The sequence below is a fragment of the Ovis canadensis genome, chromosome 2 (assembly GCF_042477335.2).
Source record: "Ovis canadensis isolate MfBH-ARS-UI-01 breed Bighorn chromosome 2, ARS-UI_OviCan_v2, whole genome shotgun sequence".
Lineage (NCBI taxonomy): Eukaryota > Metazoa > Chordata > Mammalia > Artiodactyla > Bovidae > Ovis > Ovis canadensis.
The window spans coordinates 9,583,184-9,602,053 of NC_091246.1; the positions used below are offsets into that span (position 1 = coordinate 9,583,184).

General features: G+C 52.9%; 1 protein-coding gene across 4 annotated transcripts in view; it reads right to left on the reverse strand.

The window, feature by feature from the left end:
* Positions 1–18,870, reverse strand: part of COL27A1 (collagen type XXVII alpha 1 chain) — a 151,306-nt gene that overhangs the window by 76,847 nt on the left and 55,589 nt on the right. For all 4 annotated transcript variants that reach the window (XM_069573854.1, XM_069573855.1, XM_069573853.1 and 1 more), the window contains 3 exons: positions 11,699–11,752; positions 9,398–9,442; positions 119–172 (listed from right to left, as the gene is read on the reverse strand). In XM_069573854.1, coding sequence (XP_069429955.1) covers positions 119–172; positions 9,398–9,442; positions 11,699–11,752 — 153 coding nt within the window. The remainder of the gene's footprint in view (positions 1–118; positions 173–9,397; positions 9,443–11,698; positions 11,753–18,870) is intronic.

The following is an 18,870-nucleotide window of genomic DNA, read 5'->3' on the forward strand; positions in this document are numbered from 1 at the left end:
CACCCCTCTGAGTACACTCCCCCAACATTGTGTCAGGGTACCCTTCTTTCTAAGCTGAAATGAGTCAGGGGGTGCCTGGCTGGGATGAGACTCAGAGTAAAGAAAGGTTTCTGTTTACCTTCATGCCCTTGGGTCCTGGGTAGCCAATCGGACCCAATGTTCCCATGTCGCCCTGGGAAGAGAAAGAGAAGGCAGCAATAAGAGGCTGGCCTGGGAAGAATTCCAAGGATGCAAACCCCCTCCATATCCCTGGGTTGATCTTGTAATTAGGCGTGTTCGCCTCCACCGAAATACTGGAGTTAACTTCACAGAGGTCCTCTCCCAAGCTCATGCCTTGATTGGTGCCCCGCCCTCTACCTCTTTTCACCTCACGCTGGATTCTTCATATCCCCTTCTAGCTTAAGGCAGGGGTTCCCAAGCTCCAGGATTTAATGCCTGATGATCCGAGGGGGAGCTGATACAATAATAATAGGGATAAAGTGCACAATAAATGTAATGTGCTTGAATCATCCCCAAACCATCCTGCCTCCCCGGCCCGTGGAAAAATTCTTCCAGGAAGCCCAGACCCTGGTGCCGGAGAGGTTGGGGACTGCTGAGCTAAGGGATTCAGGGCATTTCATTGGGCTTCTGCGGTCCTCAGCCTCCTGATCTATAAAATGCAGAAGATGAACCCTCCCCTCCGAGAGCTGCTGAAAAGGCAAAATAAGCACACACAGAGGCTTCAACTCCTCTAGCTCAGTGAGGGGCAGGAATTTCTGCTTCCAGAGGCTGGGCCCTCTCCTTGGGACAGCAGCAAGGAAGGAGTGGGGCTGTCAGTCACAGACACCAGAGTTGCTAACGGACCCCATAGGACACAAAGATCAGTGGGTAAATCCTGGACCACAGGTTGGAGACCCAGCATCACATCAGATCAGCCTGTTCAAGGTGGGAGCAAGGCACGGAGTTCATTCACCCCGGAGAGTCACATTCACTGAGGGCTGGGGAAAGGCTGGGAGGCGGTCAGCACATATCAAGGCCAGACCACTCGGTCCCATCTCTCCTCCGAGGCTCACTCACTCATTGTGAGATTTCAGAACTGAACCTCTCCATGCCTCAGATTCCTCATCTCCAATAGGGACTAATACTCTGTACCTCCTGGAGTTTGGAGAGGCAATTGACTTACATGGATAAAGTACTTGGCACAGTCTGGAGGCATTTTTGGCAGTTATAACTGAAGAGGTACTTCTGGCATCTCATGGGTGGAGGCCCCACAACAAAGGGTTATCTGGCTTGGGGGACTTCCCTGGTGGTCCAGTGGCTAAGACTGGGTGGTCCAGTGGCTAAGACTGGGTGCTCCCAATACAGGGGGCCCAGGTTTGATCCCTGGTCAGGGAACTAGATCTCTCACACCATGACTAAGAGTTCACAGGCTGCAACTAAGCCCCAGCACAGCCAAGTCGATAAATGAATATTAAAAAACAATAAAGTCATGACCAACCTAGACAGCATATTAAAAAGCAGAGACATTACTTTGCCAACAAAGGTCCGTCTAGTCAAGGCTATGGTTTTTCCAGTGGTCATGTATGGATGTGAGACTTGGACTATAAAGAAAGCTGAGCACTGAAGAAGGGATACTTTTGAACTGTAGTGTTGGAGAAGACTCTTGAGAGTCCCTTGGACTGCAAGGAGATCCAACCAGTCCATCCTAAAGGAGATCAATCCTGGGTGTTCATTGGAAGGACTGATGCTGAAGCTGAAACTCCAATACTTTGGCCACGTAATGCAAGTACTGACTCATTTGAAAAGACCCTAATGCTGGGAAAGATTGAAGGCAGGAGGAGAAGAGGACAACAGAGGATGAGATGGTTGGATGGCATCACCGACTCAATGGACATGAGTTTGGGTGAACTCTAGGAGTTGGTGATGGACAGGGAGGCCTGGCGTGCTTCAGTCCATGGGGTCGCAAAGAGTCGGACACAACTGAGCGACTGAACTGAACTGAACTGAAAAACCAATAATTATCTGGCTCAAATGTCAACAGTGTTGAGGCGAGAAACCCTGGTCTAGAGTGAGGGGGTGCACCCTCTTTCCCTGCAGGTTCCTCACTTCCTGCCCTGCCCTACCACTACGGCCCTCAGCCACAGCCATCGAATTAAGCCTTCATCCAGAGAGAGGGAGCCCCTGAAGTACTCTCTTTGCTCCCTTTCCATCCTCTGTGACTGAAGTGTGTGTCTGGCTGCTGTGTGAGCTCCACCAGTGTGCTTGACCTCTCTGGGCCTCGGTTTCCCATTCCCTGAGTCAGGCTCCATGGAAGCCCCTGGAAAGCACTCCGAAGCACTGAAGGAATGCAGCCTGCCCCAGGTGGCCAGCCTCAACAACTAGCTCCTGTGGGAGCTGCCTGGAGCTGGCTCGGAGGGAGGCTGGCAGAGAATGGGACATCACATTCCTGCCGACTCCTGTGGAAGGAAGGGCAGCGATGGAGGGAAACACGCAGAGCTCAGAGACCGCAGCTGGCCTGGCTGAGGCAATGCTGAATCTCACCGCGCCCCCCACCACCACCCTGAACCCACCTGACTGGGTGAAACCAAACCTTCTCGCTGAGCCTTTGCCAAGGAGTTCTGCTTTCAGTTCCCATCAAGTAATCTTAAGAAAGGGAGCGCTCAGTTAGGGTGATCACAGCAACACAGATGACACTCAGGAAGGCTCCACACTGCGCACTTCACACACCTCAGCTCTGTTACTGCTCCTGACCGCCCTTCACGATCTGCCTGATCTCCCCGTTTTACAGATGAGGAAACTGAGGCTCCGAGAGGTGAGGGCTTGAGCAAGTCACAGAGCTCAGCAGAGCTGGGATTCACATTGCGTAGTCTGTCCCCAGAGTTTCTAAGCAATTCTGAAGTAATCTTGGGAGAGAAGAAGCCAGGATTGCAGGCCGGACAGAGGCTGGAGGGAAGGACAGCCAGCTCCTCAGGTTCAGTTCAGTCGCTCAGTCGTGTCCGACTCTTTGCGACCCCATGAACCGCAGCACGCCAGGCCTCCCTGTCCATCACCAACTCCTGGAGTTTACTCAAACTCATGTCCATTGAGTTGGTGATATCATCCAACCTTCTCATCCTCTGTCATCCCCTTCTCCCCCTGCCTTCAATCTTTCCCAGCATCAGGGTCTTTTCCAATGAGTCAGTCCTTCCCATCAGGTGGCCAAAGCTCAGAGAAGAGTATTTCAGCTCTTTGGATGCTTTGTCTGGTCCCTCCCCCGCTGCACCGCCCCCACCCTGCTTTTCCTGGAGGAAGGGAGCAAAGGGTGGCCACCCAGAGTTCCCCGCGGTGGTGCACACGCAGACAAGGTCCTCTGAGGCAGAGGTTCTGATGGGGGCCAGGGTCTTGAACAGAGAGGACCAGCCAGCAGCTCTGGGAACATACGCTCCCTTTTCCCCAATCCAGACCCGATGGCAGCTTGTTGCGTGGAGAATGCATTCAGTACAAGCCTGACCGACGCATGTAGGCACCCCACATGCACGCACCGCCCCTCTCCAAAGGGGTCTGTGTCTGGTTGGGGGCCAGGGCCAGTGCGGGCTTCCCCTCCAAGAACCCATGGAAAAGGTGCTCTGACTGCAAGGCACATGGGAAGCAGGTGGCTGCTTGCTGAGGACAGGTCTTCTTCATGTGGGCAGGACCCCATGTTGGACTAGAAAAGCATCTGGGGGAGAAGAGAGAAAATCTCAGGCCCGCATTCCGCTCCCCCCTACTCCGGTATAGCCCACAGATACCAGCCTGCTTTGTGCTCAGCACTCGTGGGCAGATTGGCCAAGTGACACACAAAGTCGGGTCCCACAAGAAAGCACAGTGAGTCACGCCCATAATCTGGAACCTGTTTCCCTGTCTGCCAGACCTCCCAGATCCTGCTCAACACACTTCACCCCTCACTTCACCCCTCACTTCACAGACTCCCACCAAGAATGCAACCAACCAGCCACATCCGCGACCACTGAAAGAGCTCCTGAGTGCCAGACGCCACACCAGACAGTTTCCAGCCTCATCAAATCTGTTCAGATGCTCCCTGACTGCTCACAGTTGTCCCATGAGGTCAGCACCATTGTTAGTGCCATGTCACAGATGAGAAAACTGAGGCTCAGAGTGAGGTGAAGCAAGTTCCCCAAGACCAAGCAACAGGCAGGGGACACAGGCAGGACCAGAACAGGTCTGTGTGTCGGTCGGGTCCTGCAGTCCATGCTCACAGGCCTGGGACTGACTCGGCTTACTCCAATGAAGGACCCAACGATGCCTTTCCTTATTGCTCTCATTCATGAGTGACAAGGCGTGAGGGCAGGCTTGAGATTCAAAAGCAGGTGAGAGTCCTACTCCCCTGCCCAGCAGGTCAGCAGGCGTCCAGGCTGGGGCTTGCCAGGAACCCCTGAAAGAACACCTGGGGGGCTCCCAGTGCCCCCCCTCACGGGTGCTCGCAGAGCCTCCCTCTCTGTTGTTGCTCTGCTGCTGGGCATCCCTGGCCACTGCTTCCTGCACCGATTGCTCTGCCCTGAGCTCACACTGTTCATTGCCCTCAGCACGAGCTTCACATCCCTGACCCCATAGGCCATCATGTCCGAGCCTGACGAGACTTTAACTCATGATCTATTCTACACCAATGACAACTGACATGAGTGCCTATGTGGCCACTGCCTGCCCAGTGCCCTAGAGGAAGCGCTCACTAAAAGGGGCTAAATCAGTGGGTGAAAAAGAAGCCCACTCACTCCTTTCTAAACCCTCCAGGGAAAAACTTTCCCTGGAACTGCCTTTTGAAGGCAACAAGGCCTCCTTGAAACTCCAGTAGGAGGTCAGGTGCCTGAGGATGGGGACCCAGGTGACCAGCCCTGGCTCCTGTATGGTCTTCATAAGCACCGTCTCTCACACAGAAGAGCCCCTGGCACAGTCCAGTTCACATTCTTCTAAACCTGCTGTCTCCATTCACTCCTGAATTCATGCGGAGCTGGAGGGGTGGTGCAGTGGCGAAGGGGGTGAGCTGTGAAACAGACAGCTTCAAGGTTGTGTGACCTTGGGCAGGTGCGTCAGCCTCTCTGAGCCTCAGTTTCCTTAACTGTACAATGGTAATCCCACTTTTCGCTCAGAGGGTTTCTGTGATAATTAAATACCTAGCACAGGGCCCGGCACACGAGGGTTTGGTAGATGTCAGCTAGTGGGGTTCCTGACCTTGTTTCATAGACAAAGAACAAAGTCAGGGGATCATTTGGTGACAGGACATGGTGGGCTTGTCCACTGTATCCCACATGCTGGGATTCGGCCAGATCACATATTCTTTGGGTCTCATTAAATGGAAAAGGCAAGATTCCCTTTGTGTCACTCTGAATACAAAAGACAGAAATCTTTGTTGAGCAGACTCTGGAATCAGGCACACTTTGCTTGAGGGCCAGCCAAAGGGATTCAATTACTCAAAGGGGGCTGCTTCAAGACTGACTCACCTCCGAGACTGCAGGGGGCCACCCAGTGGCTTTTGGGATCAGGGTGGCACAGGTCTGAGTGGCAAGCCCCCCGCTGGTGACCTCGGGCTCCAGCCTTCCCGCCGGGGTGACCAGGCTGCTGTCTGCCTGCCTCATGCATCTCGAGGCCCCCAGCCTAATGCGTGTCAAGCACACACAGAAGCTCTGCAAATGTTCATCTCTCCTCTCTCACCCTTCCTCCCCTGCAAGGACCCAGGGCACAGGGGACATTTCAGTTTCGGTCTGCATGCAAATTGCTGCAGCTGACTAGACCGAAGGCACTGAATAAATGTGGATCTCCACGAACATGATTGTCAGGACATGGAATTCCCATTTGCTCAGCGAGAAACCCACATCCTCTGGAAACTGTAGGTGACTCACAATCCCTCTTCCCTTTAGCTCCTGGTTAGAAAATTCCTTTTCCTCTCCAACTCTTTGGGGAGGCAATTTTTTTTTCCCCAGACACAGAAGCTGCTGTCCCCAAAAATCCAGGTCAGGAGTGGGTGCCTTGGGTGGGACAGCGCATTGGCTTGGAGGCTGATGGTGACTTGGTGGGTGCAGGTCTAGACCCATCCTGCCTGCCAGGCCCAAGGGGAAAGGAATGTCACCTTGGCACCAGAGGGAGTTTAAAAGCAGGAGAAGCAGGACTGAAAGTGGCCAAAGAAAGACATGAGGCCAGGTGGGGAGGACGGAGGGTGGGGTGGACTCAGTTCTTTGGAAAGGAGCAACATGAAGATCGCAGGGCCTGAGAAATGCAGGGACACCCAGGGCTTAGCCCCAGCTCAGGCCCCTTAGGAAAGAGTGGGAAGAGAAGTGCCCTGAGCTAAGAGGCACGGCCTCTGATCATGCCTCCATCTTCTCTTGCCTTGGGTGTGACCTTGACCTAGGGCCTCACTTTTCCCATCTGTCCAATGGGATTTTCCTAAGACATACTGAGCACAAGGTTGCCAGATTGAGTGAATAAAAATACAGGATGCCTGGTTAAAATGTGCATGTCGGATAAACAATCAAACAAAGGAATGACATTATAGTATAAATGTGTTTTAAATAATGTATCTGAAATTCAAATTTCACTGGGCCTCTTCTATTTTATCTGGCAGCCCTGACTGTGGAGAGCAAAGGGGAGTATCGGTGGGAAGAGCTTTTAAAGAGTCAGGAAGGCCAAGGGCTGTAATGGCATAGTCTTTGGAATCCGCGTGCGTTCGGCCAAGCAATACTCTCGCCCCTCTCAGGATCCAACCCATGGACGCCAACAATGACAAATAGGACCGTGTGCCAAGAATGACAGCCAAGATATGTAAACATCCCTGCAGAAAAGCTTTGGGGATGGGGATCATATAGCCTGAAGAAGCAGCCTTAGGAAGAACAGATGCAACCATCTTTACATCTTGAACAGCCTCTCCCAGGGACGGGAGATGAGCTGGACTCAAAACACAGGAAAACCCTGCACAACGAGAGCTCTGTGAAAGCGGACGGACTTTCAAGGGAGGCAGCTTCCAACACCAGGGTGTTCAACTTGGAGTTTAATGACCAAAATCCTCCAGAAGGGAGTCCTGCTGAGCTTCAAGAAGGTTGGCCCAGAAGACTTCTGATATCCTCATAAAGTCAGGTTCCCTAATACTCATTGCAGAAATTTCTTTTTCCAAAGCATTCAGGTCAGTGCCTTGTGCCAAAGAAGGTGCTCCACAAAGGACATCAGGGATGACAAATGTATGACTCACGTGTTGACACTTCCCAATCCCGAGCCAAGGCAGACATCACCAATCAATCGCAGCACTATCTCCCGATGATTTCCAATGTGACTTTGAAATCTTTCTCAACGCAGCATTCTAAATGGCTGACGTTCTGTGCTGTGGTTAGTGGCTCAGTTGTGTCCGACTCTTTGTGACCCTATGGACTGCAGCCCGCCAGGCTCCTCCGTCCATGGAATTCTCCAGGCAAGAATACTGCAGTGGGTTGCCATTCCCTTCTCCAAGGGATCTTCCCAACCCAGGGGTTGACTCTGGCTTTCCTGCATTGCAGGCAGATTCTTTACTGGCTGGGCCACCAGGGAAGCCCTGGTGTGTATATAAAACACTACTACTACTACTGAATCACTACTTATTACCATCACTACTTTACTATTTATTAACTAGTAGTGATAAAATCATTAGCATGATTATCACTAAATTTATTATTACTATTACTAGTGCTTCTTGAGTGCTTACTACGTACCTCTTGCTGTTGTTCAGTTGCTAAGTTGTGTCTCTGTGAGCCCATGGACAGCAGCACGCCACGCTTCCCTGACCTTCACCATCTCCAGGACTTTCCCCAAACTCAAGTCCACTGAGTCGGTGATGCCATCCAACCATCTCATCCTCTGTCGTCCCCTTCTCCTCCTGCCTTCAATCTTTCCCACCATCAGTACTAGGCAATTTATATGTACTAGTTTCCCTGAATCCTCATAGCACTCTCCCAAGTTAGGTACTGATATTATTCCCATTTTAAAGATGAAGAAATTGAGGCACAGGAGGCTTAGAAAATGTGCTCAGAATTGCAATTAAAAGAGTGATAGAGCTAGGATTTGAACCCACGTAACCTGGTTCTAGACTGGTCTGGGTATAAGTGGTCCTAACAAGAGTGAGCATAAACATCCCATCTGACAGAGTGGATCCCTGAGGAAGTGAGCCTGTAACTGAAGACCACGGAGCCCAGAGGAAGTGAGGCCAGGATCTATACACAGGTTGATCGGACCTCCACTCCTCACCCTGCCCTGGTTCTGCTCTCACCTACCTGAGCAGGAGCACATTGCCCATGGGAGCCTCTGGGCCTTCTTCCCAGGACTAGACTTCCCTGAACAATGGGGGTCCCCAATTCTCCAGGGCCTTCACCAGCCTCCTTCTCAATAGAATGTCTCTGTACAGTGGCTGGAGTATCCAAAGCTGGCAGCCCATTTGTCAAACCAGGCAACAGTCTCCTTGTATGAGCTCCTGAGACTCAAACCCCACAAGATATGTCCCAAAGAACAGAAGAGAGGGCCATCAGACCCTCAAGGAAGCTCCTAGACTTATTTCCTAGTCTCAGGCCTGTCACTGGCCCTCGGGCCTGGGCCCAAGGTCAGGGCTCACCCTCTGGAGGTCTATCGGGGAGCCCCGGTTTTGGTTAATAGCATCATTCCACAAAGCTACCCCAACCTGGATGGAGTCAGAAGTCAGATTGCTTCCCATCTCCCTGGTACAGGCCTCTTTCAGTCCCGGGCACATCAAGAGATAGTAACAAGAAATAACATTTTAAAATAAAAGCAATATTTTCTACTAACTGCAAATTTACTGAGTGCTAGACCTTGTACAAAAGATAGTACAAGAATGCCTCGTTTAATCCTCATAGCCCTCCCAAAGAGGAGTCTACCATCATACCCATTTTACAGATGAAGAACTAAAGCTCAGGGAGGGTAAGTGACTTGATCCAGGTCACACAGCCTGGCCATGGCAGAACTGGGACTTGACCTCAGGTCATCTGGCTCCAAAGTCAGTGTTCTAAAAAGGATGGAGAAGACTGGCCAGGGTGGTCCAGAGCCTCAGCTCCTCTGCTAGTCACTTCCTTTCTCTGGACCTGAAGCACCTCATCTGTTGGATGGGCACGCTACCACCTGCCTAGACCTTGCTGCAGAGCAACAGACAGGCAGCAGGTGTCAAAGTACACGGCCATCTCATGCTCCAAACCCTTTCTCATTTGAGGAATGAAGAAAGGGGCTCAGAGGTTGGTGATCCACCTGAGGCCACACAGCATGGCTTTCCTCCCTTAGTCCCCTGCCCTGACTGCCCTGTCCTGCTCTCACAGCTCCTCCAGGGGTCTGATGAGAGAGGAGCCTTTTCAGCAGGACTTGAGACTCATTCCCCACACTCTCCCTTCTGGCCATTCTCCTCCCCAGGCATCTGTGTACTTACAATGAGGCCGGGGACTCCTGGGGGCCCTGGCAGGCCCAGTTCTCCCTGCAAAGAAAGAGAGACCAAGGTGGTTACTTGCTCTGTGTCCCTCCAGGACACACCCTCCACGCCCTCCTCCACGTGGGCCCCTGGGAGAATCATTTGGAGCTGAACATTTTTTGTTCCTGACTCTTCTGAGCCTGGCCTGGAGTTTGGATGAGAACGTCCTCCTTCGTCATCAGCTTTCCACATCTGTAAAGTGGGGAGATTGGATTTCTAATCCAGTACCTTCCAGTGGCAGGTGTGAGAATGGGCAGAATCCTGACTGTAACAATAAAGATGAGCAGGATGCCTGGCTCAGAAGCTCTCATTTCATCCTCACCTTACAGATGGCAAAACTTAGGCTCCAAGGTCAGGCAACTGTCCCAAGGTCAAGGATGAGGAAATAACAGGGGAGTGAAGACACCAAGCCGAGACCTACCCGGCCAGCTTCCCTCCATTTCTCACCAGAAGATACTGGGGCCCTTGAGAGAACCCCCGAACCCCCCAGCAGAAAGAGGCTCTCAGGTTCTACCTCCCAGGGCCTCCGAGAGGCTGGGGAGCTCTCGCCTGGGAGTCAGGAGATACAGCCATGTATGGGCAAGTTTGTTTTCCAGATCTCTAAAAATGGACCTTCAATTGCCTGCACCAGAAAAGACAGGTAGAGGGGATTGGATCAAATTAAAAATGCAAGAGTGGGAATAAAAATAGGCTCTAGAAATGGTGATTATGAATCACCAACATCCTCCAGGGGGTGTCTTCCTTCATCTGTGCAGTCAGATGGGACATCATTACTACAGCCACTGAGAAGAGGAAGAGGAGGTGAGGAGTAGCCTTGGCTTTAACGTGAAGGATCTGAGACTCGGGAAAGGAAGGGACTTGTTCAAGGCCACTGGATTACGCAGCAGAGCAGGGACCAGTCATCAGGTCCTCCTCCTACTCCTTTGGACCATAAGTGTTGAGTCATCCCTGCCCCTCTCCAAGGACACTTCCAGGATGACGTCACCTATTATACTAATAGTGGTTAATCCGGTGACTAGTACGCTGAAGGAAAGACTCTGGTTTCCCACTTCTGACCCCTTGCCAGTGCTCTTTCCTCCACCCGGAATGCTCCCCTACCATCTCTTTCCTCATCCCAATTCCAATGCCATCTTTCCCAGGAGTCGTCTCTGCTTCATTATCCCGTCTCCATAGCATCCCGTGTCTCACTTCAACTCGTGCAATGGACCAGGGAGACAGCCATGAGCTCCTCCAGGGCAGGAACAGGCCCCATCATCACCCACTCTTTCCAACCCCTCCATCCAGTGAAAACCCAGTGCCTCCCTGCCTCCTCTCACTGCATTCTCACAACACCTCTCTGAGACTGGAGGATCTACCATTGGATCCCTGTCATTTACAGATGAGGAAACTGAGATCCAGACAGGGCAACTGATTTGTCCAAGCTTCCAAGCCTGGCAAGGGGTGCAGAAGGATCCGAACTCAGACCCACCTGGCTCTGAGGTCAGGGCTTCAGGTCCCCGGGGAGCCCGGGAGTCAGCCCCAAGCTGGGTGAGGCTCAAGGAGCATTTGTGGAATTAAACAAGCACATATCAGGTGCTGACTATGGCTTTAGCAGCCACCTCTGCTGAGGGCACGGCTGGGTACAGCTGCGCAGACCGGAAGCCCCAGGACAGATGGGGGCACACGGCAGATGTGCCAAAGAGCCCTGGACATGATGTGCACTTCCAGGCAGAGAGCCTGCTTTCCCACCACTGGAGCTGGAGCCTCGGACGGGAAGGGAGAGGCGGGCTCAGCTCCCCAGGGCAGGCTGACCTGGCTCCCTGACGAGCCTCGATTATTTACAAACTCTATAAACATGCCTATGCTGGAGATTGCTTTAGAACTCAGCTCTTCCCTCCATACAGGGCCTGCAAACCATCTGCTTCCCCAGGCTGCTGCCGTCCCATAAACATTTCTGGGACTTTGTAAGATGGTAGTGGCCTGGATTCCCCAGCAGGAAGTGACCCACGAACCTTCCTGACTCCTTGAGGATGGGACATAGCCTAGGGCTTTGGGACCTGGGGCTCAGTGGGCTGGAGGGCTCTCCTGAAGTTGGGTGGCGTGGTTCAAAGGCCATCCATAGTAGACAGAAGCCAGGAATTCAGGAAAATCATGCAGTTCACCCAGGAGAACCCAGCTCATGTGTGACCCAGCTGGGTGACCTAAAAGCTTGGGGTCCTAAAACCTGCTGTGTGCTTGTCCCTAATCTCTTTCCTGTGCCCAAAAAAGATGTGAAATACTTACAGGGTTTCCATCCAGTCCCGGAGGGCCTCTTTCCCCAAAGTCTCCAGGAAACCCCTGAGGGCATGAGAGAGAGCAAACATCTGCAGATTAGTGTGTATACCTGTGGGTGGCTTGGATCCAAACCCCCAGGGGACACAGGACACGTCCATGCAGTCTTACTCACTGGTTCCAGGATCTGTGCAAGCTCGGGAGTCCTGAGTCACCTTGGGCCCTCAACGAACATCCTCCCCCGCCAGCCCCCAATAAAGAACTTCCCAAGGACTGGCTACTGTACAGAAGCCCATGGCCAGGGAGCCCTCTTTTCATGTTCTCTGAGTGTCAGAAAAGAGTACCCGGCTCCCTGGCACGTAAAGGCCAGCCCCCAAGCTGAGACTTGCCTGGTGGCTCTGGGTCAGTACAGAATCCACCTATAATACAGGAGACCCGAGTTTGATATCTGGGTCGGGAAGACCCCCTGGAGAAGGAAACGGTCAGCCACTCTAGTATTCTTGCCTGGAAATTCCATGGACAGAGGAGCCTGGCGGACTGCAGACCATGGAGTCGCACACAACTTAGCAACTGAACTACCACCAGGCTGAGACCTGGTCCTGATGGAGCAGGGGGGCGGGAAGGTCTGGGCCTCCACCAGTCACTGACTTGCTGAGAATTCTGAGTCATGCCTTCCCCCGTGAGCTTCAGTTTCCCCACTGGTCCAAGCAGGAGAGGCTTCAGAAGCCCTTTCCCAGCCCTGACCTTCTGCAATTTATGTGACATGCTCTTTAAAAGCTACCCTGTGGAATCATGATCTTCATTTTACAGATGAAGAAAGTGAGGCTCTGAAAGGGCAGGTGTCAAGGTCACAGGGTCACACAGATAGGGAATACGGGCACCACGGCCACAGGTGAGTTTCGGCAGCCAAGGAAAACCAGGCCGCCTGGTGCGGGCAGGTCTGGCCCTCTCCCCCCTGCCCTGACCCCTTCTCCAAGCTCTCTGGGGAGACAGGCAGCTGGAAAAACATCAGCTGTGGAGAAGCTTCTCGGAGCCGAGGAGGAGGGGACAGCTCCATTCTACTTCAAAAGGAAAAGAAAGTCCCTGAGCCTGGAATTCAGGGAAACCTGTTCTCCTCTCCTTGAATTCAAATCACTGTTTTTCCAGGGAAATTTAATAAAAAAACAAAGCACATGTTTCTCTGACCAAGAGGAGGCCTGAGCTGTTCAAACAGTCAAGATTCTTCACGGAGGATAATTTATTTCTGGTTTCTGAAGCCACTGGGGGAATCCAGAAAGTAGATTAAACTAAAAAGACCAAAGATAAAAACAAACCCCAAGCCAATTACAAAGTCTAAACTGGCTGAGCAACAGCCCTTGAAGCGCGTGTGCATCTAGGCCTTCGTCTTGCCCTGCCCAGAATACTATTCCCCTCAAATCCCTTATCTGCCAGGAAACCCTAGTGGACCAGAAGGGAGGGTGTTGATATGGACCCTGTAGGAGGCGGGGCTTCATTCTGACACCCAAAGGAGGAAACGGGGACACATTAAAGAGACCTGGGCCAAGCCAGTGACTTTGCATGCAGAACTTGACGTGCCTTTGACATTTGCCCTTGAGGGGAAGGTTATTGGTCCCATTTAACAGATGGGGAAATTGAGGCTCAGAGAGAGAAATGTCACCTCACCAAAGACAAGAAGCAAGTCTGTGGCAGAGCTGAGCCCAGGTCCCATCTCTCTCAACTCTGCCATGTTTGTATGAACTGAGTATGGGCACATCCTGGCATGCAGAAGCTGCTTGAATGTGTGCCCGACTGATTTTAGAGAGTGGTAAAGGTAGGCGTGTGTGTGTGTGTGTGTGTGTGTGTGTGTGTGTGTGTGCGTGCGCACATGAGCATGCCCCTCCAGATCGAGTTTTCATGGGGTTACATCTGACCCTATATAAGATGCTTCTTCCCACATCCTTAGGGTCCCCCGTGGCAAATTCCAATCCATCCCCACTTTGCCATGCTATAAGGCAGACAGCCCTCTCACCTCCTGGGGCAGGAGATATCAGCTGGGCGAGTAGTGGGCAGCGGAGGCTCCTAAAGGCATTTGAGCCACCACCTCTGACCTTGGAGGATGCGGCTGGGGGCTTGGCAAGACAGAGAACAATCCCTCAGGCGAGAAGGTGGGATGCTGTCTAGCCGGACACCTGGCTGACTTCACAAGGCAGGGTTTGGGGAGTCCATGCTGTGCTCTCCAGAACCAGGGTCTGGAGACAGCCTGGAGACTTAGCTGGGCTCACCCCCGGGTGGGCTGTGTGACTACAGGCAGACCCTCACTTGACCCACTGTCCTCGCAGGCTGAGGGTGTGCTCTCTGAGAACCCTTCGGCTTGGCCCATCCCTTAGACAAAGCCTGGAAGGGAGGCGCAGGAATGCCCCTGGGACCCCGCCACCAGCCCCATCACCTCAGGAAGACAAGACAGTGAGGCAGCACTCCCCAGGCACCAATCCTGGCTGAGATGCCTAGCACGCTCACATGCAGAAGCCACCGACAGGTCTAAACCCATGGGTCTGCAGCCAGGGCCACGCTAGGCTGGCTCAGGGACTCCTCTCAGACCCAAGGCCCACGCCAGCTTCCCCCATGAGGCTTTAGAGCCAAAGCAACCGGATGCCAACCCTCCACCACCCACGGGCCTCTCTGAGCCTCAGTTTTCTCTGCTGTGCAATCGGGGTCCTGAGAGTTTGAGCCAAGATGCTGGATGGAGGGCGAGTCCCTGCCAGCATGTGGAGGCAGCAGCGATGCGAGGGCATCTCTCTGAGGCTTAAGCCAAGACTAGACCATCAGAATCAATGGTCGAAAACCCAAAGAGAGGCACTTATGCGGACAAAATGCAGCCTGAGGAGAGCCAGGGGCTGATGATGGCATGGTGACAGCAATAACAGAAGCAGCACCGTGACAGAGGACCTATTATTGGCCCCATTTTCGAGATGAGGAAACTGAGGTCCAAAGATATTAGGGAACTTGTCTGAAGTCACACAGCTATGGAATAGAAGAACTGGGATCTGAACTCGAGCAGTCTGACCCCAGAGCCCATTCTCTTGGCTGTGAATCAACAGTGAGTACACAGAACGGGCTGGAGCAAGCCTGTGGCCTCTCAAGGGCACATGAGAGCCCTGGACTAACACGTAAGAGGGAATGGCATTGCCAAGGCTCAGGACTGGTTCTGGTTATCCGTTGTGCTCAGCGGCCTCAATACCCAGCCCTGTATCCACCTTTTCTTGCTTTCTTCAGAGCCAAGCAGATGATCTAGAAATATAGGGTAATTAAGAACACAATAACCCAAAAAAGGGCTTCCCTGGTGGCTCAGATAGTAAAGAATCTGCCTGCAATGTGGAAGACCTGGGTTTGATCCCTGGGTTGGGAAGATCCCCTGAAGGAGGGCATGGCAGCCCACTCCAGTATTCTTGCCTGGAGAATCCCATGGACAGAGAAGCCCAGCCTACAGACCATGGGGTCCCAAAGAGCTGGACACGACTGAGTGACTAGGCAGAAAAAAGATAGGGCTTTAAAAGAGCTGGAACTGGCATCCAGATCTGCGACTGGAATAATCATAGATGGTCTAAGATGGAAAGACCCTAGCTGTTCTTAGCTTTCAGGACCTCATTTGTCAGTGGGGAAACTGAGGCCCAGAACCTGCCCAAGGCCCCCTCACCTCACTAGCTTGCCGCACCCCTCCACTGCTGAGCAACACATCCCAGTTCCTACACTTGCCCAGGGCCCTGATGCTTGATCCAAGGGGTCCCAGAGAGGTGGCGGTGGAGCGGAACACACACCACCACCTCCACCCTCCTTGCTTCTCCCTGTCTGGCCGTGCCCGCCCGTGCACAGCACATACTAACAGCCTGGCCGATGGCGGGACCTTCCTCCGCAGGCCCGAGCTCCCGGCTACAGCAAGCTGGCCCGAGGCCCAAGGAATGAGCTCGGCGCCCTGCCGGGCCCCAGCCACGTGGTCTCCCCACTTCCCCAGGTCAGGCCCCCCTGGGGAACTGAATGCCTCATACTTTGGGCAGAACAAGGCCCAGGAGGAGACAGAACCAGGATCAAGGGCGAGACTCCACATTGTCTCTTGGCTACGGCAATTCAGAGCAACAGACACCTAAACAGGGACAATTCTCATAACCACATCTGTGGCAGGATGCCAGGGGCTAAGGAGGCTTCCGAGGGCCATCTTTTCCACCCCCTCCCTCCAGCCAGTGTCTACACTGACGGCCTGCTCCAGAAGGTGAGACGTCGGGGAGGGGATTGCAGTCTCCAGGATCAGAAGTCCTGCTACATCTTGAAGACTCAGCTCTCTGGCCTGCTAGATGGTCAGTCCTGCCCCACCCACCTGACAACTCACCTGCCCAGCTTTCCCCGTGCTAAGGAAGAAGTGAGATATTTGCAATCCAGCCTCTGGTAACATTAGGCCTTAGCCTCCGGTAAATTCTAAAATGCCATCACACGCTGGTTAGGTGCTAACAATGGAATTCATGATAACCTTAAGGAAAAGCCTGCAGGAGAAACTTGGAGCCCTCTTTACAGGGTTTACATTTGCTAAAGTCGAGAAGTTCCTGCACAGGTTGACAACAGCCTGTATTCTTTTCCAGAAGATGCGTGCCCTCCAAGTGCTCCTACAGGGAAAGACTCCTTAAGATCCCAGCACCTTTTTCTCACGACACTGAGCATGTCTTCACCCTGCCTTCTGATATCTACCCAGGAATCCACCCACAAGGAGTCACCGCGGGGAGGAAGAAGGAGAGAGGCAGGGAGAGTTCTCAGCAGGATTAGAGGGTTGCTAACAGCCCTGGGGACAGTTCCAGTTCCAGTTTTGGAACCTAGGGATCATACCCCCAGCTCACAGCAACACCACCGCTTAGAACCTTCATCGGTTTTGTCCTCAGTTTCTCCATTTGGAAACTACTTTGCTCCCTGCTGCCCTCAGGCTGAGAAAGAGCTTGAAGCCAAAACTGAACTATGTGAGAAGCCCTGTCCTGCCCCAGACAGGCATGTGGCCTTGGACGAGTCCCAGCTGTCCCTAAGCCACACACGGAGGGAACCGGAGCCAAGGCTGGACCTTTCCAGCTCTAAGCTTTAGGGTCTGCCTGCCTGACTCGCTACACAAGACCAGCCCTGGCAGGTCTGGCCAGAAGCCACGAGAGAAGCTGTGAGCAGGGGCTGGTCTTGCCAGGCATTCCAGCGGGCTCGACAGTGAAGCCAGAGTGCAGGACAAGAGGATTCACTGTGGCATCTTCCTAGGCCCCGTGAGAGACTGCAAAGTGTGGCTCCGTCCCCAGCTGTGTCACTGCATCACGCGCCTAACAGCCCAGGAGAAACCTCTTCAACTCCAGCCAAGCTTGTAACATCTCATATCTGGACCTCTCCTCGGGAAACCACAACACAGGCGATGTGAGATGAGAGATGTGGAGTAAGTTTTCTCTTGGAGGCTGAAGATGGGAACATAGAGAGGAGAGGGGTGACGGGGAGAGCACCCTGCCTGAGCACGCAAGGGTCCTGGGTTCAAGTCCCAGTTCTGCCACCACTGTGCTGTGTGACCTTGGGCGAGTCTACTGGCCTCTCTGAGCTATGTCTACTCATGCATCTGACCAAGAGGCGGGGCCAGCTCATCACTAGGGTTCCTGCAGCTCTGATGTGCTCTGACCTCTGCTGTGTTTCACAGCTCCCATCCGCAGAAGATTCCCACTCAGCCTCCTGATGCTGAGCAGGCCGTATGCATGGGCCTGAGATTTTGCTTGCTGGAGAGAAACGGACCACAGCAAAATCATTGCCAGCCCTGCCAGAAATGAGGCCAGCTGCGATCTGGCATGAAGGGATTCAGCTCATTCTCCTGACATTTCCTCTTGGTAATAAGTGCCTAGAAATCGTCTGGCCCAAAGCTTTTGACCAGAAGAAAACCCATTCACAGAAGGAGCCCCCAACCCCCATCAGACAGATCAGGGGCTTAGGAGCACGTAACAGGGGGATAGCCTTAAAGACCAGGCGAGGAGTGTGTGGGCCAAGGGTGCAGCAGACAGGGAGGCAAGGCAAAGGCACACACAAAGCCCGAGGGACTCCGGGATTTAAAGTCTGTTCCATACATATTAAATCACTCCGAGGCAGACCCTGCCCACGTGCTGGCCAAGATGACTGGACCGGGGTCAAGCAGACGTTCACGGCCCTCTGGGGTATTGCGTGGCCATAGGACTCCCTGGTGGAATGGGGGTGGTTCCTCGCACCCATGCCTGACACCCCAGTGCCAGGGAACACGCATTTTGGAGGGCAGGGTGGAATCTGAGGGAGTTAAAGGCACAAAAACATGGAGCGAACAGACAGAAATGAGTTGTCTGTTACAGGGGTTGAAGTGTGGCAAGGCCTCAGAGGGTCTCTGGGTGCGTGGCTTTGAAGCCTCGGTTTCCTTGCCTGGAAAATAGATAATCAGCCTTACCTCAGTGAGTCAGTATGAGAACCACATGTAGTGTTCAAATGCCACGCAGGTAGCAGGGCCTCCAGGAGTGTGTGCTCGGTTACGTAGTCACGTCTGACTCTTTGCGACCCCATAGACTGTAGCCCACCAGGCTCCCCTGTCCATGGAATTTTCCAGGCAAGAATACTGGAGTGAGCGGCCATTTCCAAGTCCAGGGGCTCTCCTGACCCAGGGATTGAACCCGCGTCTCCTGTGTCTCCTGCCTTGGCAGGTGATTTCCAGGGCTGCATTGAGTCATTCTGCCTGAGCCAACAACTGCTCCCACTCTGTGACTGAGACTTTAAACAGACCCAGAGAGCTAAAGCCATTGGCTTAAATTCACACAGCCCAGAGGAATCCTCAGTCACCCACAAAACCACAAATAGAAACAATTACTGCTACTATCTATTGAGTTTTTACTATGTGACAAGCACAATGACCCCATGAGCTAGAAGCTATTATCCCCATTTTTCAGATGAGAAAACTGCAGTTCAGACCCAGTAGTACTCTTGCCCCAGGGCCTTTGCACCTGCTCTTCCCTCAACCTGGAATGCTCTTCCCCTCAGCAGCCACAAAATTAAAAGATGTTTGCTCCATGGAAGAAAAGCTATGACAAAGCTAGAGAGCATATTAAAAAGCAGAGACATTACTTTGCTGACAAAGATCCATGTAGTCAATGCTATGGTTTTTCTAGTAGTCATGTATGGATGTGAGAGTTGGACTA